The 26,049-nt window shown below is 47.0% G+C and overlaps 1 protein-coding gene across 1 annotated transcript in view; it reads left to right on the top strand.

The window, feature by feature from the left end:
* adarb2 (adenosine deaminase RNA specific B2 (inactive)) overlaps positions 1-24,074 on the top strand; it is a 329,000-nt gene extending 304,926 nt beyond the window's left edge. The window contains exons 10-11 of the mRNA XM_078229741.1: positions 12,295-12,473; positions 23,557-24,074. Of these exons, the coding sequence (XP_078085867.1) occupies positions 12,295-12,473; positions 23,557-23,781 (404 nt within the window). The 3' untranslated portion in view covers positions 23,782-24,074. The remainder of the gene's footprint in view (positions 1-12,294; positions 12,474-23,556) is intronic.
* The last annotated feature ends 1,975 nt before the right edge of the window (positions 24,075-26,049 follow it).

Genomic DNA, 26,049 nt, shown 5'->3' with positions numbered 1-26,049 from the left:
AAGTAACAGAGTAGGTGTTATGGGGGACTTTAACTTTACAAATATTGACTGGAAAGCTATAGTTCAAGTACTTTAGAGGGATCAGTTTTTGTCCAATGTGTGCAGGAGGGTTTCTTGACACAGTATGTAGATAGGCCAACAAGAGGCGAGGCCACATTGGATTTGGTACTGGATAATGAACCAGACCAGGTGTTAGATTTGGAGGTAGGTGAGCACTTTGGTGATAGTGACCACAATTCGGTTACGTTTACTTTAGCGATGGAAAGGGATAGGCATATACCGAAGGGCAAGAGTTATGCTGGGGGAAAGGAAATTATGATGCGATTAGGCGAGATTTAAGATGCATAGGTTGGGGAAGGAAATTGCAGGGGATGGGCACAATTGAAATATGGAGCTTGTTTAAGGAACAGCTACTGCATGTCCTTGATAAGTATGTACCTGTCAGGCAGGGAGGAAGTGGTCAAGCGAGGGAACCGTGGTTTATTAAAGAAGTTGAATCTCTAGAAGAGGAAGAAGGAGACTTATGTAAAGATGAAGCATGAAGGCTCAGTTAGGGCGCTTGCGAGTTACAAGTTAGCCAGGAAGGAACTAAAGAGAGAGTTAAGAGGAGCCAGGAGGGGACATGAGAAGTCTTTGGCAGGTAGGATCAAGGAAAATCCTAAAGCTTTCTATAGGTATGTCAGGAATAAAAGAATGACTATGGTAAGATTAGGGCCAGTCAAGGACAGTAGTGGGAAGTTGTGCGTGGAGTCTGAAGAGATAGGAGAGGCGCTAAATGAATATTTTTTGTCAGTATTCACACAGGAAAAAGACAATGTTGTCGAGGAGAATACTGAGATACAGGCGATTGGACTAGACAGGATTAAGGTTAATAAGGAGGAGGTGTTAGCAATTCTGGAAAATGTGAAAATAGATAAGTCCCCTGGGCTGGATGGGATTTATCCTAGGATTCTCTGGGAGGCTAGAGAGGAGATTGCAGAGCCTTTGGCTTTGATCTTTATGTCATCATTGTCTACAGGAATAGTGCCAGAAGACAGGAGGATAGCAAATGTTGTCCCCTTGTTCAAGAAGGGGAGTAGAGACAAATTCTCCACATCAATTTTAGACCAGTGAGCCTTACTTCTGTTGTGGGCAAAGTTTTGGAAAGGATTACAAGAGATAGGATTTATAATCATCCAGAAAGGAATAATTTGATTAGGGATAGTCAACACGGTTTTGTGAAGGGTAGGTCGTGCCTCACAGACCTTATTGAGTTCTTTGAGAAGTTGACCAAAGAGGTGGATGAGGGTAAAGCAGTTGATGTGGTGTATATGGATTTCAGTAAAGCGTTTGATAAGATTCCCCACGGTAAGCTATTGCAGAAAATAGGGACGCATCGGATTGAGGGTGATTTAGTGGGTTGGATCAGGAATTGGCTAGCTGTAAGAAGACAGAGGGTGGTGGTTGATGGGAAATGTTCATCCTGGAGTTCAGTTACTAGTGGTGTACCGCAAGGATCTGTTTTGAGGCCACTGCTGTTTGTCATTTTTATAAATGACCTGGATGAGGGCATAGAAGGATGGGTTAGCAAATTTGCGGATGACACTCAAGTCGGTGGAATTGTGGACAGTGCGGAAGGTTGTTGCAGGTTACAGGGGGACATAGATAAGCTGCAGAGCTGGGCTGAGAGGTGGCAAATGGAGTTTAATGTGGAAAAGTGTGAGGTGAAACACTTTGGAAGGAGTAACAGGATTACAGAGTACTGGGCTAATGGTAAGATACTTGATAGTGTGGATGAGCAGAGAGATCTCGGTGTCCACGTGAAAGTTGGCACCCAGGTTAATAGGGTTGTTAAGAAGGTGTACGGACTGTTAGCTTTTATTGGTAGAGGGGATTGAGTTTCGGAGCCAGGAGGTCATGTTGCAGCTGTACAAAACTCTAGTGCGGCCGCACTTGGAGTATTGCGTACAGTTCTGGTCGCCACATTATAGGAAGGATGTGGAAGCATTGGAAAGGGTGCAGAGGAGACTTACCAGGATGTTGCCTGGTATGGTGGGAAGGTCTTATGAGGAAAGGCTGAGGGACTTGAGGTTGTTTTCGTTAGAGAGAAGAAGGTTAAGAGGTGACTTAATAGAGGCATACAAGATGATCAGCGGATTAGATAGGGTGGATAGTGAGAGTCTTTTTCCTCGGATGGTGATAGCTAGCATGAGGGGACATAGCTTTAAATTGAGGGGGTGATAGATATAGGACAGATGTCAGAGGTAGGTTCTTTACTCAGAGAGTAGTAAGGGTGTGGAATGCCCTGCCTGCAGCAGTAGTGGACTCGCCAACACAAAGGGCATTTAAATGGTCATTGGATAAACATATGGATGATATTGGAATAGTGTAGGTTAGATGGGCTTTAGATTGGTTTCACTGGTCGGCGCAACATCGAGGGCCTGTACTGCGCTGTAATGTTCTATGTTCATATGCCCACTTTCTTTCCGATTGTAGGAATACTCCAGAGACTGGGAAATGGACTACCCTAGTGACCAGAGATCTGAGCCCTCAGGGATTAGATCCCAATGAGATTGGTGGCTGCCACTCCTGACCAGATCTAGATTTCCCACCTCAGCATTGGCACTGTCCTAGCAGCAGGCTTCCCTCGCCCACCAGAAGGAAATAACAATAGAAATTGGGAAATAAGGACACTTGCGCCAACTGTGTTTACATTTTTTTATTAGTGTCACAAGTAGGTTTACATTAACACTGCAATGAAGTTACTGTGAAAATCCCCTAGTCGCCACACTCCAGCGCCTGTTCGGGTACACTGAGGGAGAATTTAGCATGGCCAATTCAACTGGGAGGAAACCGGAGCACCCGGAGGAAACCCACGCAGACATGGGAAGAACATGCAAACGCCACACAGACAGCGACCCAAGCTGGGAATCGAACCCGGGTCCCTGACGCTGTGAGGCAACAGTGCTAACCACTGTGCCAGTTTATTTGTCTGATTGGGAGCCTCTTCTGGCACGTTCTTGCCTGACAGGAAACCCGGCCCTGTCAATCAGATTGGTTTCAGGGCAGGCATCCTGTTGGAGATAAAAGAAAAAGACTTGAAATGTATCATTCAAACGGCACAGCGCGCGTGGACCAGGACTTCCGGGTTTCCACTCCTCCCTTCCACTCCCAGGACCCATCCTAAAGTTTTAAAGTTTATTTATTAGTGTCACAAGTAGGCTTACATTAACACTAAAATGAAGTTACTGTGAAAATCCCCTAGTCGCCACATTCTGGCACCTGTTCGGGTACACTGAGGGAGAATTTAGCGTGGCTAATGCACCTAACCCACACGTCTTTCAGACTGTGGGAGGAAATGGGAGCACACGGAGGAAACCCACACAGACATGGGGAAACGTGCAGACTCCACACAGACAGTGACCCAAGCCGGGAATCGAACCCGGGTCCCTGGTGCTGTGAGGCAGCAGTGGTAACCACTGTGCCACTGTGCCGCCATCCTGGTAAATAACAGGGTCATCTGGTCAGTCAGAAAGTTCTTTACTGATTTACTCTGTAAGTTTCCAAACCTTTGTGTGCATTGATTCTGTTCAGCAACACGCACTATTCTTTTTATTTCCCCAACACTAATAAAAGGTTGACCTTTAGATTAATCTTTGCACAATTCTTTGCATATTTCATCAAAAATCATTTCCCCTCAGAGATGATAGTTACATATAAATGTCCATTATTCTTCAATGTAATAACCTGTTTGGCTGTCTAGAAGTTCCCAGCTTTTGCAATAAGCACTGAACAGAAGTTGTACTTTTGATAATCGCTCAACTTCTCCAAATTCAAGCGCCCTTTTAAAGTGCTCTGGTCATAAGCTTCACCTCCGATTCAGTCTGCTCTAAAGATGCGCAACTCCAATGCGTCTATGTAGGGCAGCACGGTGGCACAGTGGTTAGCACTGCTGCCTCACAGCGCCAGAGCCCCAGCTTTGATTCCCGGCTTGGGTCACTGTCTGTGTGGAGTCTGCACATTCTCCCCGCGTCTGCGTAGGTTTCCTTCGGGTGCTCCGGTTTCCTCCCACAGTCCGAAAGGCGTGCTGGTTGGGTGCATTGACCATGCTAAATTCTCCCTCCGTGTACCCGAACAGGTGCTGGAGTGTGGCGACTCGGAGATTTTCACAGTAACTTCATTGCAGCGTTAACATAAGCCTACTTGTGACACTAATTAAATAATATCCAGACAGTGTAAATTCTGCCCATGTTCATACTTTAACACAGCTAGCAATTGAACTGAAACAAGTCATCCCAATTGCAGCAGCTTCAAGTCAAACACTAACTGTTAACCAAGAGTTCAGTAGCAGGAACTGCGCCGTCACCAATACTCTTTATTCAAATTTTCCTTTCTACTGTCTGATGCTTGGTCAAATTTCATCCACCTGATTAATTGTCACTGTGATTGACATATTATACCTATAGATAAACAGTGACCATTATACGAATGAATCTTTAGAGACCCCATTTTAAATATAAAGCTAAAACAATGCTGGGGTTTAGAATTTCGCTTCCATGCCTTCAGTTCCTAACCCATGCACACTTATGCTGAACGGCATAACTTTTTTCTATTATCTTTAAAATGTCAGTCATTAAGTTCCTAATTTAAGTTTAATTTGCATTTTTGAGATAATTGCTTATTGGACCGAAGCCAATTGAATGAAGCATAGACATTTGGGTAAAGTAGACAATTTGGAAATATTAAGGACCCGTGGCTTCCTAATGTTCCGGTGGAACAATATGAAGACAGCATCGTCGAATGGTTACTGGGTACGTTAATTTAGGAAAACGAGTTTTTGTTTTAATCTGATTTTTTTTTCTTGTGTGTGCTTTATTAACAGCAAATTTTGTCAAAATTCCCTTTTGGAATTCAGAAGGGCAGCACGGTGGCACAGTGGTTAGCACTGCTGCCTCACAGCGCCAGGGACCCAGGTTCAATTCCAGCCTCGGGTCACTGTCGGTGTGGAGTTTGCACTTTCTCCTCGTGTCTGCGTGTGTTTCCTCCGGGTGCTCTGGTTTCCTCCCACACTCCAAAGAACAATACAGCACAGGAACAGGCCCTTCAGCCCTCCAAGCCTGCTTACTCATGTGCCCACTAGACCATTGCACAAGCCTCATGTGCCCACTAGACCATTCTTTTGTATCCCTCTATTCCCAGTCTGTTCATGTGGTTATCTAGATAAGTCTTAAACGATCCCAGCGTGTCCGCCTCAATCACCTTGCTTGGCAGTGCATTCCAGGCCCCCACCACCCTCTGTGTAAAATACGTCCCCCTGACATCTGTGTTGAACCTTGCCCCCCCCTCACCTTGAACCCATGACCCCTTGTGTTCGTCACCTCCGACCTGGGAAAAAGCTTCCCACTGTTCAGCCTATCTATGCCCTTCATAATTTTATACACCTCTATTAGGTCACCCCTCATCCTCCGTCTTTCCAGGTAGAACAACCCCAGTTTACCCAATCTCTCCTCATAGCTAAGACCCTCCATACCAGGCAACATCCTGGTAAACCTTCTCTGTACTCTCTCCAAAGCCTCCATATCCTTCTGGTGGTGTGGCGACCAGAACTGGACGCAGTATTCCAAATGTGGCCTAGCCAACGTTCTATACAGCCGCAACATCATATGCCAACTTTTATATTCTATGCCCCGTCCAATAAAGGCAAGCATGCCATATGCCTTCTTCACCACCCTCTCCGCCTGTGCTGCCACCTTTAAGATGTGCGGGTTAGGTTGATTGGCCATGTTAAAGGGTTAGGTTGATTGACCGTGTCAAGGGGATGAGCAGGGTAAATGTGTGGTGTTATGGGAATAGAGCTTGGGTGGGATTGTGTTCGGTACAGACTCAATGGGCCCAATGGCCTCCTTCTGTACTGTGGGGATTCTATTCTACTAAATCTTGACGTTGAATTTCCCAGCAATCGACAGTGAATGATATCATGATAGTCCATGAATGTTATCATACACAGGTGACTTGTCATTGTGGTGTACTCATGTCAGGGCTCACTGCTACCAACAGAAGAGAACAGGTCGGCACTTAAAATAAACTTTAAAACTTAAAACATTGTTTTCCTTTATTAGTGTCACAAGTAGGCTTACATTAACACTGCAATGAAGTTAGTGTGAAAATCCCCTAGTCGCCACACTCCAGCGCCTGTTCGGGTACACTGAGGGAGAATTTAGCATGGTCAATGCACCTAACCAGGACGTCTTTCAGACTGTGGGAGGAAACCGGAGCACCCGGAGGAAACCCACGCAGACACGGGGAGAACGTGCAGACTCCACACAGACTGTGACCCAAGCTAGGAATCAAACCCGGGTCCCTGGCACAATGAGGCAGAGGTGCTAACCACTGCGCCACCGTGCCACCGAATTCCCACAGCAGCAGCACCAGCTGTGTAATAGGAAGCTCATCTGTCTTTTCAAATGTGCCATCTAATCTTGTCGGCGTATATTCCCAATCCCCAATTGCCCTCAGTACAATTGAATAGCATTTGAGCCCACTTGAGAGATCAGTTGCAAGTCAACCATCTTGATATGGAGCTTGAGTCAGGTAGGCCAGGCCAAGTAAGGAAGACCGACTTCCCTCCCTGAAGCACATCAGTGAGTCAGTTAATGTTTTTGTAAGAATGGTCACTTTTACGGATGTCAGCATGTTAAAACCAGAGAGTGGGAGGCTGGTATTTTACGACCTCACTCGGGCGAGGCTTGTAAAATCCTGCCCAAGGACAACGGAGAATTCCGCCCTGCGAGCTTCGTCCATCCCGATTCCGGAGTGGGCGTGTCAGTAAAATTCCGGCCGGTGAGTTCTGGGTGCGTTAGTTTTGGGCTTCAGATTTTTTACTTTTTATTTCCCACCTGACCCAAATCCTCCAGTTTGGGGGATTAAAATTTACCGCCCGGGGGGGCTGAATTTTTGATTAAGTTGAAGAAAATAGAGTTGAAAGAATGATCTTTGATTTTATTGTTGTGACAATGGTTAAACCTTAACTCTTTTTAACTGACTTCCTTTTGATGTTCTTTTTCTCCCTGTGTGATTTTGAAAGTGTGCACTTTGATACCATCAGGGGCCAGACTGGAAGGGATAAATGATTCTGACAATCTGACAGTCTGAAGGAGCTGAATTAACATCACTCATTACCCCAGGCTTTTATTAAAACTTACAGTCATGTTAATTCAGTTTAGTCTCACTGTCGGCCTCAGTAACTGCTCAAAGTCAGTCCGTTCACTGGTGCTGAGGAGCCACTTCCCTGGAGTTCTTCAGTTTCTACAAGTTAATGGGTATTTTGCATTTAAAACAAGCACCTGGTTCCCTCTCCATCAGCTGCAGCTAACAATATAAGTTTGCTGATCGACTTTGATTTGACAGCAGTGAAGATTTGACAGGTCCTCTTCTGTCCTGGGCCCGGTGCAGAGTAGCAATCGGTGAAGTATAAAAATGAGCATACGTATGGTAATAATCCGTAGTATTATGATCCAGGTCAGAAACTCCAAGATGTTTTATGAAGATAGCCTGGACCCTTGGTTTTTAACCTTTGAATTTGGCACGGGGTGAGCATAAGATGTTTCACTCCAGGTATGATTCAAATGGGGGGACGCAATGGCCTAGTGGTATTAGACTATTAACCCAGAAACTCAATTAATGCTGAGATTAAAACGAAAACTCATTTTCCTAAATTAACGTACCCAGTAACCAGTCAACAATGCTGTCTTCTCATTGTTTCACCGGAACATTAGGGAACCCGGGTTGGAATCCCGTCACGGCAGATGGTGGAATTTGAATTCAATAAAAAATATCTGGAATTAAGAATCTATTGATGACCATTGTCAATTGTTGGAAAAACCCATCTGGTTCACTAATGTCCTTTTAAGGAAGGAAATCTGCCATCCTTACCTGGTCTGGCCTACATGTTAGACTCGCCTGATGAAGGAATAGTGCTCCGAAAGCTCGTGATTCCAAATAAATGTGTTGGACTTTACCCTGGTGTTGTGAGATTCTTACTGGCCTACATGCGGCTCCAGAGCCACAGCAATGTGGTTGACTCTCAACTGCCCTTTGACGTGGCCTAGCAAGCCCCTCAACTCAAAGGCAATTAGGGATGGGCAATAAATGCTGGCCAACCAGCAACATCCATGTCCCACAAATGAAAAAACCCACTAGGAAGCTTTTATCAAACAAAGTTTATTTAAAAACACAGTTAAACTATAATAAGAAAAATCAGCATAGTTTTTACCAATTACAAAAAAAACCATGATATTGTATAAACCTGAACAGCTAGCTATCTATGATGTTCCAATTTAACCGACACCCACAGACAAACACCCCTTTCTCGGTTTGACACAGAAAGCAAGTATGCTCATGTGATGCTGGATTTTGCAGCTTTTTAACACCTACCGTGAATTAGTCCTTTGGATGTTGAATTAAAACTCTGAGGCTTCCCTATCCTGGAACTTTCAGCACGCCTCTGGAGAGAGGTAGAGACAAAAATCGACTGCCTTCTTCCAGTAGCTTCCAACAGCTCACATTCAGCAGAATTTTCAACTCCAGAGAGAGGGATTGCTTTCTGTCTGCAGTCCAAGCAGCTTCTGCAAAAAATGAAACTAAAACCTTGGACTTTTCCTGTGGGAAAAAAAACTATCCCAAAGCAGCACCTGACCTGTCAATCATGCTCCACCCAACAATTCCAAAAGGGTCATAAAACTCCAGGACACTGCATTAGGCCAGATTAAAAATAAACATGAGTTCCATTATTTTATTTCAGAAACAATTAGAGGACACCGGCTACAGACATTATGGTAACAATAAAACACTAGGGCATTTTGGAAAAAAAACAGCAGGGAAACATGATTAAAATACATTTCCTAAAGGCATAGTATCGTCACATAGGTCCACCCAGCACACATCCCAGGCAACTGTGATTCCTCAGGTATGACAACGTATATGCTCTCCAGCCCAAACTAAACCATACCATCTCCTGGGGGTGGCAAGAAAATAGATTTTTAAAATCCAGGCAATTCTTCTCTGACCACCCTAGGCTGGATCGGGGGAGCCACTCCTCCCCCCGTGAGTTTCCTGCAATTCCCACCTTTTGCAAGAGCTGACGTGTGCCCCAGCCAGAAACAGATCCTGTTTGAAGGAATTTAGTCGCACAGACTGTTCGCAGAGATCTGCTCTGGGGTAGAAAAGAATAGAGGAGGGAATGAGAAACAAGCATTTTGTAACTGACTGAATTGTGAAAAGGCAGAGTTATCCAGCATCAAAAAAACACCATTTTTGGATCTGGCTGATCGCAGGGTTCAAGAAAGATCGCAATATATCTTTTAATCTTCTCCCACACCATAAAGCTACCAGACTCCCTTTGCAACTCCCAACAATGGCCATCTCCAATATTTCCTCGGGCAATCCATCTCACACATCCAGTATTTATAGAATCCTACAGTGCAGAAGGAGGCCATTCGGCCCATCGAGTCTGCACTGACCACAATTCCACCCAGCCCCTATCCTCATAACACTACCTATTAACCCTACTAACCTCCTGACAATGAGGGGCAATTTAACTTGGCTGATTAACCTAAGCCACACATCTTTGGAGTGTGGGAGGAAACCGGAGCACCCGGAGGAAACCCACGCAGATATGGGGCAAATGTGCAAACTCCACACAGACAGTGACCCAAGCCGGGAATCGAACCCGGGTCTCTGCTGCTGTGAGGCAGCGGTGCTAACCCCACTGTGCCACCGTGCCACCCACTCCCTAGTCATGTACTGAAAGGTGTCAAGAGAGACCAGACCCAGCACATCGTTTTCTGCTTTTTAACCTGAGAAATGATAGAAAACCCTGATGTCCAGTAGGAGACAAATGTGATAGAGGGAAACAGAGAGAGAGAAAAATCTAGGAATTGGTAATGAGTTAAATGGCCATCCCGCACCATATCGAGTTGTAGCAAACACTACATGAGCTTCATTCTCCACTTCAAAACTGTCCACTTGCCACAGAATCAACTTAGAGAACAAAGTTGACCACCATCTTTATTCTCCTTAAACCCATTTCCCTATCATCATCCATCACCTCAAACAACATGCGTGGAGCTGGCCTCTATACTGCCCTCGCCCCAACCCACACCCTACACCCATAAAACACAATGGGTGAGCTAAACAAGGGCAATTTGCAACTTAGGTCCACCCTCTGGTGCTATCAGCTAATCCCACCTTATTTTACATGCCCCCTCTTCCCTCCCCGTACCAGAAACATGCCTGGTTGGTTGGTTGGGTGGGGGGGGGGGGGGGGGGGGGTGGTGGAGGGGGTGGGGGGAGCAGCTAAAATGCAGCCCTATGCATCTGCTGCTTGTCCTCTTGCCCTGGCCCCCCAGGTGCCTCCCTCCTAAAGCCCTGAATGAATGGAGGGAATTGAAGTTTAGGGCAAAGTATAACTTGGATCAGAAACCTAAAACAAGGAAGGGTGGGCGGGGGCAGGGGGTGGCAGGTCTATGGGTGGGGGTGGCGGGGGGGTGGGGGTGGGGAAGGGGGGTTGGGGGTGGCAGGGGGAGGGGGTTTGTGGGAAGCAGAATGCCCCTAATGGCAGCTGATAAGTTCAGTCATTCCCTCTCCCCATACTACATCCTTTGATATCCATAGAGTTCCAACCCCTAAATACCATTCTGAGAATACTTTCTGTTAAGGCATAAAATTTTATTTTAAAACTTAGTTTCCTCCAGTACCAGTGCAAGAGCTGGAAAGTGGGCCGGAGAATCATTGAATCTACAGTGCAGAAGGAGGTTATTTGGCCCATCGAGCCTGCACCGACAACAATCCCACCCAGGTCCCATCCCCATAACTCCACATATTTACCCTCCTAATTGGGTGGCACGGTGGCACAGTGGTTAGCACTTTGTCTTCGGAGGTGCCCCAATCACGGTGGAGCTGGTTTCCCACCCCACAAGAGTGACGGCACAAACCATGCACTCTTTTTGTCTTGGCAGTTAAAGAGACAAGATCTGGAGAGAAAACTGGCCTGTGGAACTGGAGAATTCCACGTCCGTTTTCTCAACAGCACTGGCACTCTGCCACATTCTGGTAAGATATCATTCTGTGCATTTCTACCTTTCTTCAGCTCTGTACAAGGATCATTTAGATCCAAAACGTTAACTCCAAGGCCAGAACTTTCCAGCCATTCAGGCCAGAAGAATCTTCTAGCTTTGCCTGATGGTGTACCCCCGCTGTGAGTTTCCTGGCGGCGTGGGGTGCAATCCAATGGGAAATCCCATTGACAGCAGCAAGAGGCGGCACGGTGGCACAGTGGTTAGCACTGCTGCCTCACAGCGCCAGGGACCTGGGTTCAATTCCCAGCTTGGGTCACCGTCTGTGTGGAGTTCGCACTTTTTCCCCGTGTCTGCGTGGGTTTCCTCCGGGTGCTCCGGTTTCCTCCCACAGACCACAGATGTGTAGATTGGGTGGTACGGCCATGCTAAATTGACCCTAGTGTCAGGGGGATTGGCATGATAAATATGTGGGGTTACGGGAATAGGGCCTGGGTGGGATTGTGGCCGGTTGCAGACTTGAATCCCCTCCTTTTGTACTGAAGGAGATTCTATGAAAAAGATCAGAAGAACCCACCGGCTGTTGGTGGGCCACTTCCCGCCAGGCCACGGGGAGACCAGAGAATCCCCTCTTGTGTCTCTCCACAGATGCTGCCGGACCTGCTGCGTTTATTCAGCATTATCTGTTTTTAATCCAGAGAAATGGCTTCTGGATTTTCTGATGAAAAACCATACAGGTGTCAACCCTAGCCTGCTTTACTCTTCCCACACTTAAGCACTTTTTAGTGGCCACATTGATTTTAATTATAAATTAAATCAAGCAGCTGCAGTCAAAAGTGATGTTCTGTGATCACAAATTGACTGGGAAACCTGTATGTTCAAGCAGCAAGACTGAAAGGAACAGTCAAGAATTATCGAGAGCTCTTCTCCCCTACTTCAAACGCTTTGTAAGTGATAGTTGCCTCTCGCGAGTCCTTAAAGGCAGAATGGATTCTGTCAAGATACACTCACTCCATTCAAATGTTTCAAAACATGTTGCAGCTTGAGTGAGCTCCTCAGGAAGCTGGCTTGGGCTCCACACTCCAGCAGTACTGAAATTCAAAGAGTGCTCAGGTTACCCACTGTTAACAAACTCGGCACGGGGCCCATAATGAAAGGTGGGAAATGTGAAGCCAGGTCCCTGTTCGCCAGGCGGCCCTTTGCTTCTGTTCTGATCTCTGACTTGCTTTCGTATCTCTCGCAGGCATCAGTAGCACCGGACTTCGACAGCAGGGAAAGTCTCCGAGCTTCAGCGTAAACTGGACGGTGGGTGACCACGACCTGGAGGTCATTAATGCCACAACTGGAAAGGGAGACCTGGGTCGTTCGTCCAGACTCTGCAAACGTGCACTTTATACCCAGTGGGCCAAGCTTTATGGCAAGGTAAATACTTAGCGATCCAGGGATGCACATTTTTGCACTACAGTCTGTACAGGTCACTGTATAGGGAGAACAACGCCAGCAAAGTCTATATCAAAAACCCAACATCCACTAACGTTCTGTATCACTAAATTAAATTAAATGGTCCAAGTGTACTGATTTTGAAGTATTTTTCTACCTCCTCTGTCCCCCACAAACTGGAGATCGTCCACACACTGCCCACTCCACCCCAATCCAATCATATCAACATTTCTCCACCTTCCTCCAAAGATTATGCTGGTGCCTCTCTGTTGCTCTCTCTTCCTTTCAGATACTTTGTAAAGCTTAAGTCTTTGACCAAACCTTTTGGTCGTCGGTTCCCATGGGTCCTACGTCTATGGCAAATTTTATTTTCTCATGCTCCTGCTAAGTACCTTGGGTCGCACTGCTGCCTCACAGCGCCAGGGACTCGGGTACGATTCGTGGCCTGGATCACTGTCAGTGTGGAGTTTGCACATTCTCTCCGTGTTTCCATGGGTTTCCTCCGAGTCTCTGGTTTCCTCCTCCCGTCCAAAAATGTGTGGGTTAGGTTGATTGGTCATGCTAAATTGCCCCTTAGTGTCAGAGGGATTAGCAGGGCAAATACATGGGGTTACAGAGATAGGGCCTGGGTGGCATTGTTGTTGGTGGAGGCTTGATGGGCCGAATGGCCTCCTTCTGCTCTGTAGAGATTCTATGATATTTCTCATGTCACTTGTTTATTTTGGCAATCACCTTAAACTGGCGCCCTCTGGTTCTCAACCATTCCACCAATGGGAGCTGTTTCTCTCTATACTCTCTGTACTCTCTGTCTGTACTCAGTCTAGACGCCTTCAGATTTTGGACAGCTCGATCCGATCTCTTACTCTTTCCTTCTCGAAGGAGAATCATAGAATTCAAAGTGTAGATCTTTTCCGATCACCTGCTCAATTCAAGGCAATAAGTATCTCTCACTCCAGAAGGGCACGCTTCTCCACTTGCCTCCCGGTTCATGTTGACAATGTCCTCCCCTCATCCTACCCCAGATAATGCTGCTCCAGAGCTTTGTACTGTGTTACATGCTGACAGCAGGAATTCTTGAGTCATTTGGAAAGACCAGGAATTTGATCCATCCCATCCTGGAACAGCTTTGGCAGGAGCTGGAGTATCAGTTGAGGGGTCAGAGCCGGGGCAGTGCTGATTTTTGTCTCAAACGTGGGTAGGCAAACACAAATTTCAAAGCCCCTGCTCTCCACGTGGGTCTGTTCATGGCATTCCACAGCAAGCTTGTCTCCCATTGCATCCCCAAGCACAAAGCAAAATTGACATTTGCAAGTTAATTGAGTGTACGGCAGCTGAACAAGGACACGCAATGGGGAGCAGCCCTGATGGAGGGAGAGAACATTGTTGCAGTGGTGGATGTTCATTGCCATATTGACAACTTCAATTACTTTTGCTGTATTGCATTTAACAGAAACAGTTTGGAGCGAATTAAATTTGGCAGAGGAAAGCTCGAATTAGTTGCACTAAGTGAGAGAACTGATTCACAGCTCAATACCCCAGTGTACAATGTGTTTTACCACATCTCTGTATTTTCCGCTAGCTGTTGGCCATGTGATAAAAGCCTAGGAATTACTGTTGATCGTATAAGTGGACAAAAACATAGGGTGAAATTTTACCAGCCACCAGGTGATGGGCTAGGAGGTGGAGGGGGGCGGGCGGCAGGTGCGGGGGGGGTGCTGGTAAAATGCTGAAAAGCCACACTGGAATGATTTCCAAGTGCAGTCCCACCGTCAGGGAGGTTTCCCAGCGGCAGGAATGACAGCAGTTCACAGCCAGGTGACCGGATACAGCAGCTAATTTTGACAATTGAAGGCCCAATTAAGGCCTCTTTACCTAAGCTGCTGGCACTTTGTCAGAAGTGGTGCAGATCCCTCCATGAGGGACAAAAAGGCAGACTCCCAGTGGTTTCCCGGGATATGGGGTGAGGGTTGTGTGTGTTGAGGCGGGGGGGGGGGGGGGGTGGCGGCGGGGATTGCGGGGGGGGGGGATTGGGGGGGGCAGGGAGCTATCAGAGACATGCGCTCAATGGCCCAAGCAGGGACCTGCCAACTGTAAAGGCTGCCCCCGTGACCTAACACCACCAGTGGAAGGGGTTTCCCTTTGATTGTCAGGGCCTGTCTGCCTCATTCGTCTTGGCACAAGTAAAGAATTCTCTGCCTCCCCAGCCAGGGCACCTAAAATAGATGCGGCCTCTTGTTTCACGCTGGCACAGAGGCCGCACAGATGATGGTCCTCGGCTTGAACTGGCAGTGAGGAATGCCAGCCTTTCTTCCTTAATTAGTTGCCTCTTCATGCCTGCTGGCTTTTTAAATATTTATTCAGCCGAGGGATGAGTGCATTGCTATCTCAGCATCATTTGCTGTCCATCCACAATTGTCCTCCAGAATCACAAAATCTTTGCCGCACAGAAGGAGGCCATTCGACCCTTCAAATCTACACTGTCTCTCTGAAAGAGCATTCCATCTAATTCCATTCCCCTGCCTTATCACCATAACCTTGCACAATCTTTCTTTTCAGACTGCAATCCAATTCTCTTTTGAACACCTTGATTGAACCCACCCTCTCAGGAAGTTCCTTTCAGACTCCAACCACCCTCTGGGTGAAAAGGTTTTTCCACACATCACTTTTACTCCTTTTGCCAATTATTTTGAATCTGTGCCCTTTAATTCTTCATGATCCCTTGAGTGGGAACAGTTTCTCAATATTTACCCTGTCCATACTCTTAGGATCCTAAATGTTAGTTGCCAGTCTCTTTTCATACTTTCTCTTTGCGTATTCATTTTTTCACTTCTTCTCTGGTCCTTCTATATTCACAGTAAGGAGTCTAACAACACCAGGTTAAAGTCCAACAGGTTTATTTGGTAGCAAACGCCACTCGCTTTCAGAGCGCTGCTCCTTGAACATTTATTGCCCACCCCTTGTTGCCTTTCAGAAGGTGGTGGTGAGCTGAGTTCTTGAACCGCTGTAGTCTGTGAGGTATAGGTACACCCCACAGTGCTGTTAGGAAGAGAGTTCCAGGATTTTGACCCAGTGACAGTGAAGGAACGGCGATATATTTTCAAGTCAAGGTGGTGAGTGACTTGGAGGGGAACATCCAGGTGGTGGTCTTCTCAGGTATCTGCTGCAGTTGTCCATCTAGAAGGTAGTGGTCATGGGTTTGGAAAGTGCTGCCGAAGGAGCCTTGGTGAGTTCCTACAATGCATCTTGTAGATGGTACACACAGCTGTTATTATGCGTCGGTGGTGGAGGGAGTGAGTGTTTGTGGAAGGGGTAACAATCAAGTGGGCTGCTTTGTCCTGGATGGTGTCGAGCTTCTTGAGTATTGAAGCTGGACTCATCCAGGCAAGTGGGGAGTATTCCATTACACTCCTGACTTGTGCCTTGTAGATGGTGGGCAGGCTTTGGGGTGTCAGGAGGCGAGTTCCTCACTGCAGGATTCCTGACCTTTGACCTACTCCGGTAGCAACAAATGCTGGCTTCATCCACATCCTATGAAAAAATAAAAAAGAAACGCTATGTGACTAACTCAAAGCCTGCTGATACAACCAAGTCATACACAGAACTCTCAAGCTTTATAGACTACTCATATGAAATTTCCCATTCAAAATTACATTCTGCTCAATAAAATATGGGTTATTGGATTTGCACATTATCAGCTACAAATATACATCCCTGAGGGGATCTATCGGTATTTTAATAAATGTCACGGATGAGGTTTCCTTCTGCTAAGAACTTCTTCTGTGTCGTCAGCTTCAGTGGAAATTATTTCTGGCAGCTGATAAGTGCTACACATCCAGTAAACTCAATGTGATGGAATCAATATTCTCCGCACAAAGTCTAGTTACTATCGGGAAGTCTCAAAACCTGAAGAGCCTGAAGCTCTTCAGCACAATTTAAATCTTTTTCAAAGTCTTTTCATGTCTTCCTTAGTTAAACGCTTTACTAATGCTCCATTAATAGCGTTTTGTTATAACTTCAATGGTAATGTTTATTGCATAAGCTTTTTAACTATATTATTCAGCCTTGTGTTGTTGGAGCATAAATCATTTTACTGTTTAATTTATATTGCATGCTGGAATCACAGACTTCGAATCTTCTCTTAAGCTTTGACTTTGCTTTGGCATCCCAGTGGAATTAATTGCGGGGGCAATATTTCTTTTTCATGCATTATTGAGCTGACATTTTGAAAGATTCCCCTCTACGTCATGCTGTTCCTCTAAAGCAAGCTTCTCATATTCTTTGGAGGGAAGTTAAAGGACTGCGGTTTTTAACATTGCTCTGCCCCTCTATCTGGAACGGCAATGTGGCATCAAGCTTTCATAGTACCATAGAATTCCCATAGTGCAGAAGGAGGCCATTCAGCCCATTGAGCCCGCACCTGGGCCCTATCCCTGTAACCCCATGTATTTACCCCACTAGTCCCCCTGACGCTAAGAGGCAATTTAGCAATGGCCAATCCACCTCACCAGCACATCTTTGGACTGTGGGAGGAAACCGGAGCACCCAGAGGAAACCCACGCTGACACGGGGAGAGCGTGCAAACGCCACACAGATAGTCACTCGAGGCCCAAATTGAACCCAGATCCCTAGTGCTGTGAAGCAGCAGTGCTAACCACTATGCCACCGTGCCGCCTCTATGGAGCTATGCAGTTTGCCAATAATTTGTGGCTGTAAGTGCCATATCAAGCAACGGCCAGCTTCTTCAGTTCAGTTTTGTTTTTGGCCCGCCCCGTGAGGCTGGCCAGATGCCAGTTGGCGGGAATCTGAAAGAAGAAATATAGAAAGGGTGGGTTGGATGTGAGGAAAGGGGGGGAGGTGGGGGCCACACCATATGGAGCTTTCTTTATATGTCAGATAGCAGGATGGGAATATGGTCGGATTTGAAAAGGGCCACAATGTAGAGATGTACCATCATCCTGAGTGGTCTCAGCAATGCCAGATTCAATGGCCTATGTCACAGTTGCCCCCATGTATGCTGAACACTGTGTCCTCTGGTGACCTTAGATGATGCTTGTCCCCATCCGGGTCTGCTTTGCACCCTGCAGTTATAACCTGCTGTATCCTGCAAGAAAGCGTGTCACTAACTGTGCTGCAATGTGCCTGCCATAGCTGAATAGCTAGTGTGGAGGCTGTGAATTAGATCTGTGGCTGGCAGGAAAATTACAATCACTGGGGAAGTGGCTGCCGGATGACAAATCCTCGAGTCCAAATGGATTTTACTCTAAATCCTGAAAGAAGTGCCTAATGAGATTGTTGATACATTCATTTTAATTTTCCAGAATTCCCTAGATTTGGGGAAGGTTCCATTAGATTGGAAGATAGCAAATGCATCTCCTTTACCCAAAAAGGGAGGAAGACAGAAAGCAGGAAACTCCAGACAGACTGCATAAGGAAAATGTTACAAGCTATGGTTAAATATGTTATAGCAGGGCACCTAGAAAAACTCAAGGCTATCAGGCAGAGTCAACATGGTTTTGTGAAAGGGACATCACGTTAAACTAATTCATTGGAGTTCTTTGAAGGAGTCAGATAAGCTGTGGATAAAGGAGAACCAGTGGATGTACTGTACTTAAATTTCCAGAAGACATTTGCTAAAGTGTCACATCAAATGTTATTGTGTAAAATAAAAGCTCACAGTGTAGGGAGTAACATATTGGCATGGATAGAAGATTGGCTAACTAACAGGGAAACAGAGAGTCAGTATAAATCGGCCTTTTTCCGGTTGGTGGGATATAATGAGTTGTGTGCCACAGAGATCAGTCGTGGGGCCTCAACTTTTTGCAATTTATATAAATGGCTTGGAGGAAGGAACTGAAGGTCTGGTTGCTAAATTTGCTGATGACACAAAGATAGGTGGGAGAGTAAATAGTGAAGGGGACATAAGGAGGTTACAAAGGGACATAGGTCCACAGTGGCACAGTGGTTAGCACTGCTGCCTCACAGCACCAGGGACCCAGGTTTGATTCCTGGCTTGGGTCATTGTCTGTGTGGAGCTCGCGCATTCTTCCCATGTCTGCGTGGGTTTCCTCCGGGTGCTCCGGTTTCCTCCCACAGTCCAAAGATATGCAGGTTAGGTGAATTGGCTGTGCTAAATTGTCCCTTAGTGTCCGGGGACTAGCTAGGGTAAATGCATGGCACCATGAGGATAGGGCCTGAGTGGGATAGTGGTTGGTGCTGATTCGATGGGCCGAATGGCCTCCTTCTGCACTGTAGGGATTCTATGATTCTCGGTCAAGTGGCCAAAACTCTGGCAAATGGAATATTGACGCGGACAAATGTTAAGTTCTCCATTTTGGCAGGAAGAGTAAAAAAGAAGCTGATTAACTGAATGGCGAGAGATTGCAAAGGTTAGAGATTCGGAGGGATCTCGGTGTCCTAGTGTTTGAATCACAAAAGGCTATTATACAGGTACAGCAAGTAATTAGGAAAGCTAATAGAATGTTATCAATTATCATGAGGGGAATTGATTACAAAAGTAGGGAGGTTATGTTTCAGTTGTACAGGGTGTCAGTGAGACTACATCTGGAGCATTGTGTACAGTATTAGTCTCTCTATTTAAGGAAAGATGTTAATGTGTTAAAAACAATTCAGAGAAGGTAATTCCAGGAATGGCAGGTTGTCTTATGAACAAAAGTTGGCGAGGTTAGGCTTATATCCATTAGAGGTCAAAAGAGTAAGAGACGATTTCATAGAATCCATACAGTGCAGAAGAGGCCATTCGGCCCTTCAAGTCTGCACCAACTCTCTGATAGAGCATCTTACCCAGGCCCTAGCCCCCACCTTATCCCCGTAACCCTACACATTTCCCATGGCTAATCCATCTAACCTTCATATCTTGGGACACTAAGGGGTAATTTAGCATGGCCAATTCACCTAAATTGCACATCTTTAGACTGTGGGATGAAACCGAAGAACCCGGAGGAAACTCACACAGACACGGGGAGAATGTGCAAACTCCTCACAGTGACCTGAGGCTGGAACCAAGCCCTGGAGCTGTGAGGCACCAGTGCTAACCTCTGTGCCACCGTTCCAATGACGTGATTGAGACCCTTAAGATCCTATGGGGTATTGACAGAGTGGGTGTGCAGAGGATGTTTCCTCTTGTTAGAGAATCTAGAACTAACGGGGTCACTGTTTAAAAATAAGGGATCGTTCATTTAAGAGATGAGGAGAATTATTTCTCTGAGGGTTGTGAGTCTTTGAAACTCTTCTTCAAAAGGCAGAATCTTTGAATATTTTTAAGGCAGAGCGAGGTAGATTCTTGATTAACGGGGGGGTGTGAAAGGTTATCAGGGGTAGGCAGGATTGAGGTTATAATCAGATCAGCCATGTTCTTCTAGAATGGCAGAGCAGAGTCAAGGCTCCGAGTGACCTAATCGGGCTCCTAATCCATATGATGGAATGCCAATAAAATTTTCACTTGGAAGTACTGAATGTAACATCATACCAAGTATACACTCAGCTGTAAACTGCTGAATAAATCGCATGACATTGTGAAGGGATTGGGAGCAGGTGGCCAGGGAGGTAATTCCCCAGGTCCTGGCTGCAGTGTCACAAGAAGTTCAATGACCTGAGGCGGGAGGTCAGGATCAGTGTCTGCATCGTCATCCGACACCTCCTACCCATCAAACCACCAATCTCCACTAACGTGGCACTGATAACTGGCACTGCACGCACACTCACATACACACACAAAACCAGTCAAACTCTGAGTCATTTATTAATAATAATTCAGTGTTTGTAAAGAAAGGCACGGAAGACAAGCACATATAGCACTTGCCGCAATTTAAGGACATCCCAAAGCGCCTTGCAGCTAATGAAGGACTTGTGAGATTTGGTCACGGTTCAGGCAGGGAGGGAAGCTGATGATTTACACATAGCACACTCTCATGTGATAAAGACAGGTAAGCTGTTGCTATAGGCCATGGTTGAGGGATAGAATCATAGAAACCCTGCAGTGCTGAAGGAGGCCATTCAGCCCATCGAGTTGGGCGGCACGGTAGCACAGTGGGTAGCACTGCTGCTTCACAGCTCCAGGGACCTGGGTTCGATTCCCGGCTTGGTCACTGTCTGTGTGGAGTTTGCACATTCTCCTCATGTCTGCGTGGGTTTCCTCCGGGGGCTCCGGTTCCCTCCCACAGTCCAACGATGTGCGGGTTAGGTTGATTGGCCATGCTAAAATTGCCCTTAGTGTCCTGGGATGCGTAGGTGAGAGGAATTAGTGGGTGAAATATGTCGGGATATGGGGGTAGGGTCTGGGTGGGATTGTGGTCGGTGCAGACTCGATGGGCCGAATGGCCTCTTTCTGTGCTGTAGGGTTTCTAAGATTTCTAAGAGTCTGCACTGACAACAATCTCACCTGGGCCCTATCCCCGTAACCCCACATACTTACCCCGTTAACCTCTCTAATCCTCGCATCCCAGGACACTAAGGGGCAATTTAGCCAGTGCACCTAACCCGCACATCTTTGGACTGTGGGAGGAAACTGGAGCACCCAGAGGAAATCCACACTAACATGGAAAGAACGCGCAAACTCCACACAGACAGTGACCCAAGCCGGGAATTGAACCCGGGTCCCTGGAACTGTGATGCAGCAGTGCTAACCACCGTGCCGTTCCACTATATTAACTTGGGCATTAGAGAGAACCCCACTACTCGCCTTCACCATGGGATTATTTACATCTATCCGAGAAGGCATTAGTTTACTGTCCCACATGAATCAGTACAGCATCCCCTTAGAACAATCAGCAGAGATTTTAGAAACATAGAAAAACTACAGCACAAACAGGCCCTTCGGCCCACAAGTTGTGCCGAACACATCCCGACCTTCTAGACCTACCTATAACCCTACATCCTATTAAGCTCCATGTACTCATCCAGGAGTCTCTTAAAAGACCCTATTGAGTTCGCTTCCACCACCACTGATGGCAGCCGATTCCACTCGCCCACCACCCTCTGTGTGAAAAACTTACCCCTAACATCTCCCCTGTACCTACCCCCCAGCACCTTAAACCTGTGTCCTCTCATAGCAGACATTTCCATCCTGGGAAAAAGCCTCTAAGAGTCCACCCGATCTATGCCTCTCAACATCTTATACACCTCTATTAGGTCTCCTCTCATCCTTCGTCTCTCCAAGGAGAAAAGACCGAGCTCCCTCAGCCTATCCTCATAAGGCATGCCACTCAATCCAGGCAACATCCTTGTAAATCTCCTCTGCACCCTTTCAATCTTTTCCACATCCTTCCTGTAATGAGGCGACCAGAACTGATACAGTACTCCAAGTGGGGTCTGTCGAGGGTCTTATATAGCTAAATTTGAAGTGGGACACAAACAGACTGCCTACTTAGTCCGGAGGGTCAATGGGGCCACTGACCTAACATTTTGGATGTAATGTGACATATATAAATGCTGAAAGGATGTTTCCCCTTTTGGGAGAGACTACAGTAAGAAGTCTCACAACACCAGGTTAAAGTCCAACAGGTTTATTTGGTAGCACGAGCTTTCGGAGCGCCGCTGCTTCATCTGGGAGAAACTAAAACATTGAGTCTGTACCGACCACAATCCCATCCAGGCTGTATTCCCATAAACCCACACATTTACCCTACTAATCCCCCCGACACTAAGGGTCAATTTAGCACGGCCAATCAACCTAACCTGCTCATCCTTGGACTGTGGGAGGAAACCAGAGCACCCGGATGAAACCCACGCAGACATGGGGAGAAAGTGCAAACTCCACGCAGTCACCCGAGGCCAGATTTGAACCTGAGTCCCTGGCACTGTGAGACACCAGTGCTAAACCACTGTGCCACCATGCTGCCCATATTGACAAATGGCCTGGCAAACCATTCCGTTCAACGGCAATTAGGGATGGGCAATAAATACTGGCCCAGCCAGCGATGTCCACATCCCCTGAATGAATAATTTTTTTAATGGCCTGAGCATGTCAGGGTTCACAGAAAAAGAAATGACTGTGCCCAGCTGTGCTGTGGAGTATTCTTCACAATTGGGTACCATGCCCCAGTTGGAGGTATGCTGATTGCTCTGCCCACCCTTCATTTTCAAGGTGCCATGTCAATGCCATTGAGTGACTCGGGAAGTAGATGAAGGTGTTCCAGAGATCAAGACCTAGCCTAGGACTGGATGCCAGTCAGGGAGTAGCTAAGCCGAGGGATGATGAAGGATTCAAGTGCCAGTCTTCATCAGCTCAGTTGTTCCTCAGCCAGTCTTGGACACCAAAGGCAAACAAAGGCCAAGCTCTGGTGATACCTATAACTAAAGTCAGCTTATACTGGTGATTAACACCCCCTCCACAGGGGCAAATGAAGTAATTCTATACCGTCAGCACAGGGTGACATGATGGCACAGTGGTTAGCACTGCTGCCTCACAGCGCCAGGGACCCGGGTTCAATTCCCGGCTTGGGTCGCTGTCTGTGCGGAGTCTGCACATTCTCCCCATGTCAGTGTGGGTTTCCTCCGGGTGCTCCGGTTTCCTCCCACAGTCCAAAGATGTGCGGGTTGGGTTGATTGGCAATGCTAAAATTGCCCTTTAGTGTCAGGGGAATTAGCTGGGTCAATACATGGGGTTGAAGGGATAGGGCCTGGGTGGGATTGTGGTCGGTGCAGATGGGCCAAATGGCCTCCTTCTGTACTGTCGGGATTCTCTGATTCTATGTCAACGAAACCAGACCAATCTAGGACTGAGGATTGAAGTGATAAGGAGCATTTTTGGAAGTGTTTTAGCTCACACTGTGCTTTAAAATCATTTCAATTACAGCACAGATGGAGTTTTTAGTCTCGATACCCACCTGTCGCTATAACATTTCCCTGCAACAGCAGCAGCCGTGACCAGTCGCACATCATTATTTTAATGTTTTTTTTTTGCTTTAAATCTTTATGGGACATAAACAAGCCCACAAGGTGCGCGAGCCGGGAAGCCGCTGGTGAGAATTAAATGTGGAGATTGCACAGCTGCCCGAGCCTCCTGCCTGCGCCGCCTCACTCGCTTTGTTTCTGCTCTCCTCCACAGCTGAGTACACGAGGCCCAAGCCTTCAGGGAGCGCCGTCCATGTACTGCGAAGCCAAGCTGGCAGCCGAGCCCTACCAGGCCGCCAAGCAGCAGCTGTTCAAAGCATTGCGGAAAGCCGACCTGGGCACGTGGGTGAAGAAACCACCGGAGCAAGATCAGTTCCTGCCGGTTGCCGGAGGAGGGACAGCAGACACCGGCGTCCTCGCCTTGTCCCGTTTGATATGAACTTCTCCAGTGGAAGGACACGTAGATCTAACCTCAAAATCTCCCCGTTTCTTCAGAAGGCAGCTTCTCCTGCCATCACCCTCACTGCAACCCCCTCCCTCCCCCCATCGCCCCGTTACAACAAGACTCAAATGGTGTTCCCAGTTAATGTGGGGGTTCAGAGCCCCATCAATTGCCTGACAGAATCCTCCATTCCTTATATTTCAGCTGAAAGTCGCCAAGAAATAAGAATTCAATAACATAGAGTCGGAAATGCAAACACTTGGCCCGACAAGTGGTGTGACAAGCACTTTAGGGGGAAAATCCATTGCAAAATCCTTCTTTCAATCAAGATGCCTTCTTCCAGTTGCTCATTTGCATGGTGGTGGCCATTTTGTTTTAGCATATCTTCGCGCCCACACTCTTTATTTACCCTGAGGGAAATAGCAGGGGGGAGCGCGGGGGGAGAGGTGGAAATATTCCCAAGATGATTATCAATCAGCCTATTGAACCGCGTTGAATGCTCCTTCCACGCCCAACAAGACCTGGCATTGGACTTGATCCCAGAGCTTCTGGTTCAGCAGTATAGGCGCTACCACTGAGCCACAAGGCCTCCATGTGGTGGCCATTAAGTACTAGCTAACAGTGAACTTCTTATTAATCTGGTACTTAAGTCTCCTGATACACAATTTACCAAATCTGTTCCAAGAATTGATTGATTTGAAGTGTTTATTAAATTTTGATCCACAACAAAATGAAATTAAGCCTGGGGGGGGAGATGATGACCCACTGGTATTATCACTGGACTATTAATCCAGAAACTCAGCTAATGTTCTGGGAACCCGGGTTCGGATCCCATCACGGCAGATGTTGGAATTTGAATTCAATAAAAAACATCTGGAATTAAGAATCCACTGATGACCATTGTCGATTGTCAGAAAAACCCATCCGGTTCACTAATGTCCTTAAGGGAAGGAAATCGGGTGTCTTTACCTGCTCTGGCCTCCATCTGACTCCAGAGCCACAGCAATGTGGTTGACTCTCAACTGCCCTCAGGCAACTAGGGATGGGCAATAAATGCTGCCAGCCAGCGACACCCATGTCCCATGAATGACTAAAACAAAACAACATCTACCTGGATTAGTGCACTTTATGGCTGAGGTGAACGGTCCTGCGTCACAAACTAATCTGGATATGGGTGAACCAATACAAAGCAATGAGATGGCAATTGAAGCACAACGAAATCTTTTATTTCAGAGTTGAGAAAGCCTGCATTCTGGGCCTCTGGGTGAATCATAGGAGAAACAGTAACAAAAGGAGGCTGACGTTCTCTGTTTGAGAATTGTACCGCTGCAACTGGGGTTGTGAATTTGAATGGTAGATCAAATGTTTCACAGAAAACACCCCCTGAAACCATTCCCGGGAGGGGAAAGAAGCTCAGCTCACAGTTAGTGGTTTTGTACCTGACAATGGGGAATGTTACAAAGTGGGGAGGAAGAACTGCCCCACTGATACTGGTACGGTGGCACAAGGGTTAGCACCGCCGCCTCACAGCGCCTGGGATCCGAGTTCAATTCCTGGCTTGAGTCACTGTCTGTGCAGAGCCTGCACATTCTCCCCATGTCTGCGTGGGTTTCCTCCGGGTGCTCTGGTTTCCTCCCACAGTCCGAAAGACATGCTAGTTAAGTGCATTGGCCATGCTACATTTTCCCTCAGTGTACCCAAACAGGCACCAGAGTGTGGCGACCAGGGAATTTTCACAGTAACTTCATTGCAGTGTTAATGTAAGCCTACTTGTGACACTAATGTAATAAATAAACTTAAGGCTCACCTGCAATTCCAAGGTGGACTTGTAAGTGGACAGACAATGCTCTCCCACTCCTCCCGAAGTGGGCCTGGGGCTGTTTAACTATGCAAATCGAGACCCAAACAGCAATTGTAGAATGACGCAGAATTCAGGTACAAATGTTCGAATTCGTTCTTGGGTGGCCTAACCCGTGGCCTTAAAGGGTCACTCATGACAGGCTGATGACAACCCAGCCTCACTCCTCACCACATCTTCTCAGCCCCTATCCACCCTCGGGTCAGCTTGACAAGGTCACCCAGAAGTTACGTTTGAACACCCCACCCCCCCATCCCGCTCCCCACATGTTGGCTGGAATTCTCCAGTCTCGCATGACGCCGCTACCGCCACTAGCCAGAACGGAGAGTTTGGCGCTCAGCCAAATCTCCATTCACTGCAGCAGGACTGGAGAATCCCAGCCACGGGCGAGGCCGGAGAATTCCAGC

The sequence above is a fragment of the Mustelus asterias genome, chromosome 2 (assembly GCF_964213995.1).
Source record: "Mustelus asterias chromosome 2, sMusAst1.hap1.1, whole genome shotgun sequence".
Classification (NCBI taxonomy): Eukaryota; Metazoa; Chordata; class Chondrichthyes; order Carcharhiniformes; family Triakidae; genus Mustelus; species Mustelus asterias.
This window is presented reverse-complemented; position numbering and strand designations above follow the sequence as displayed.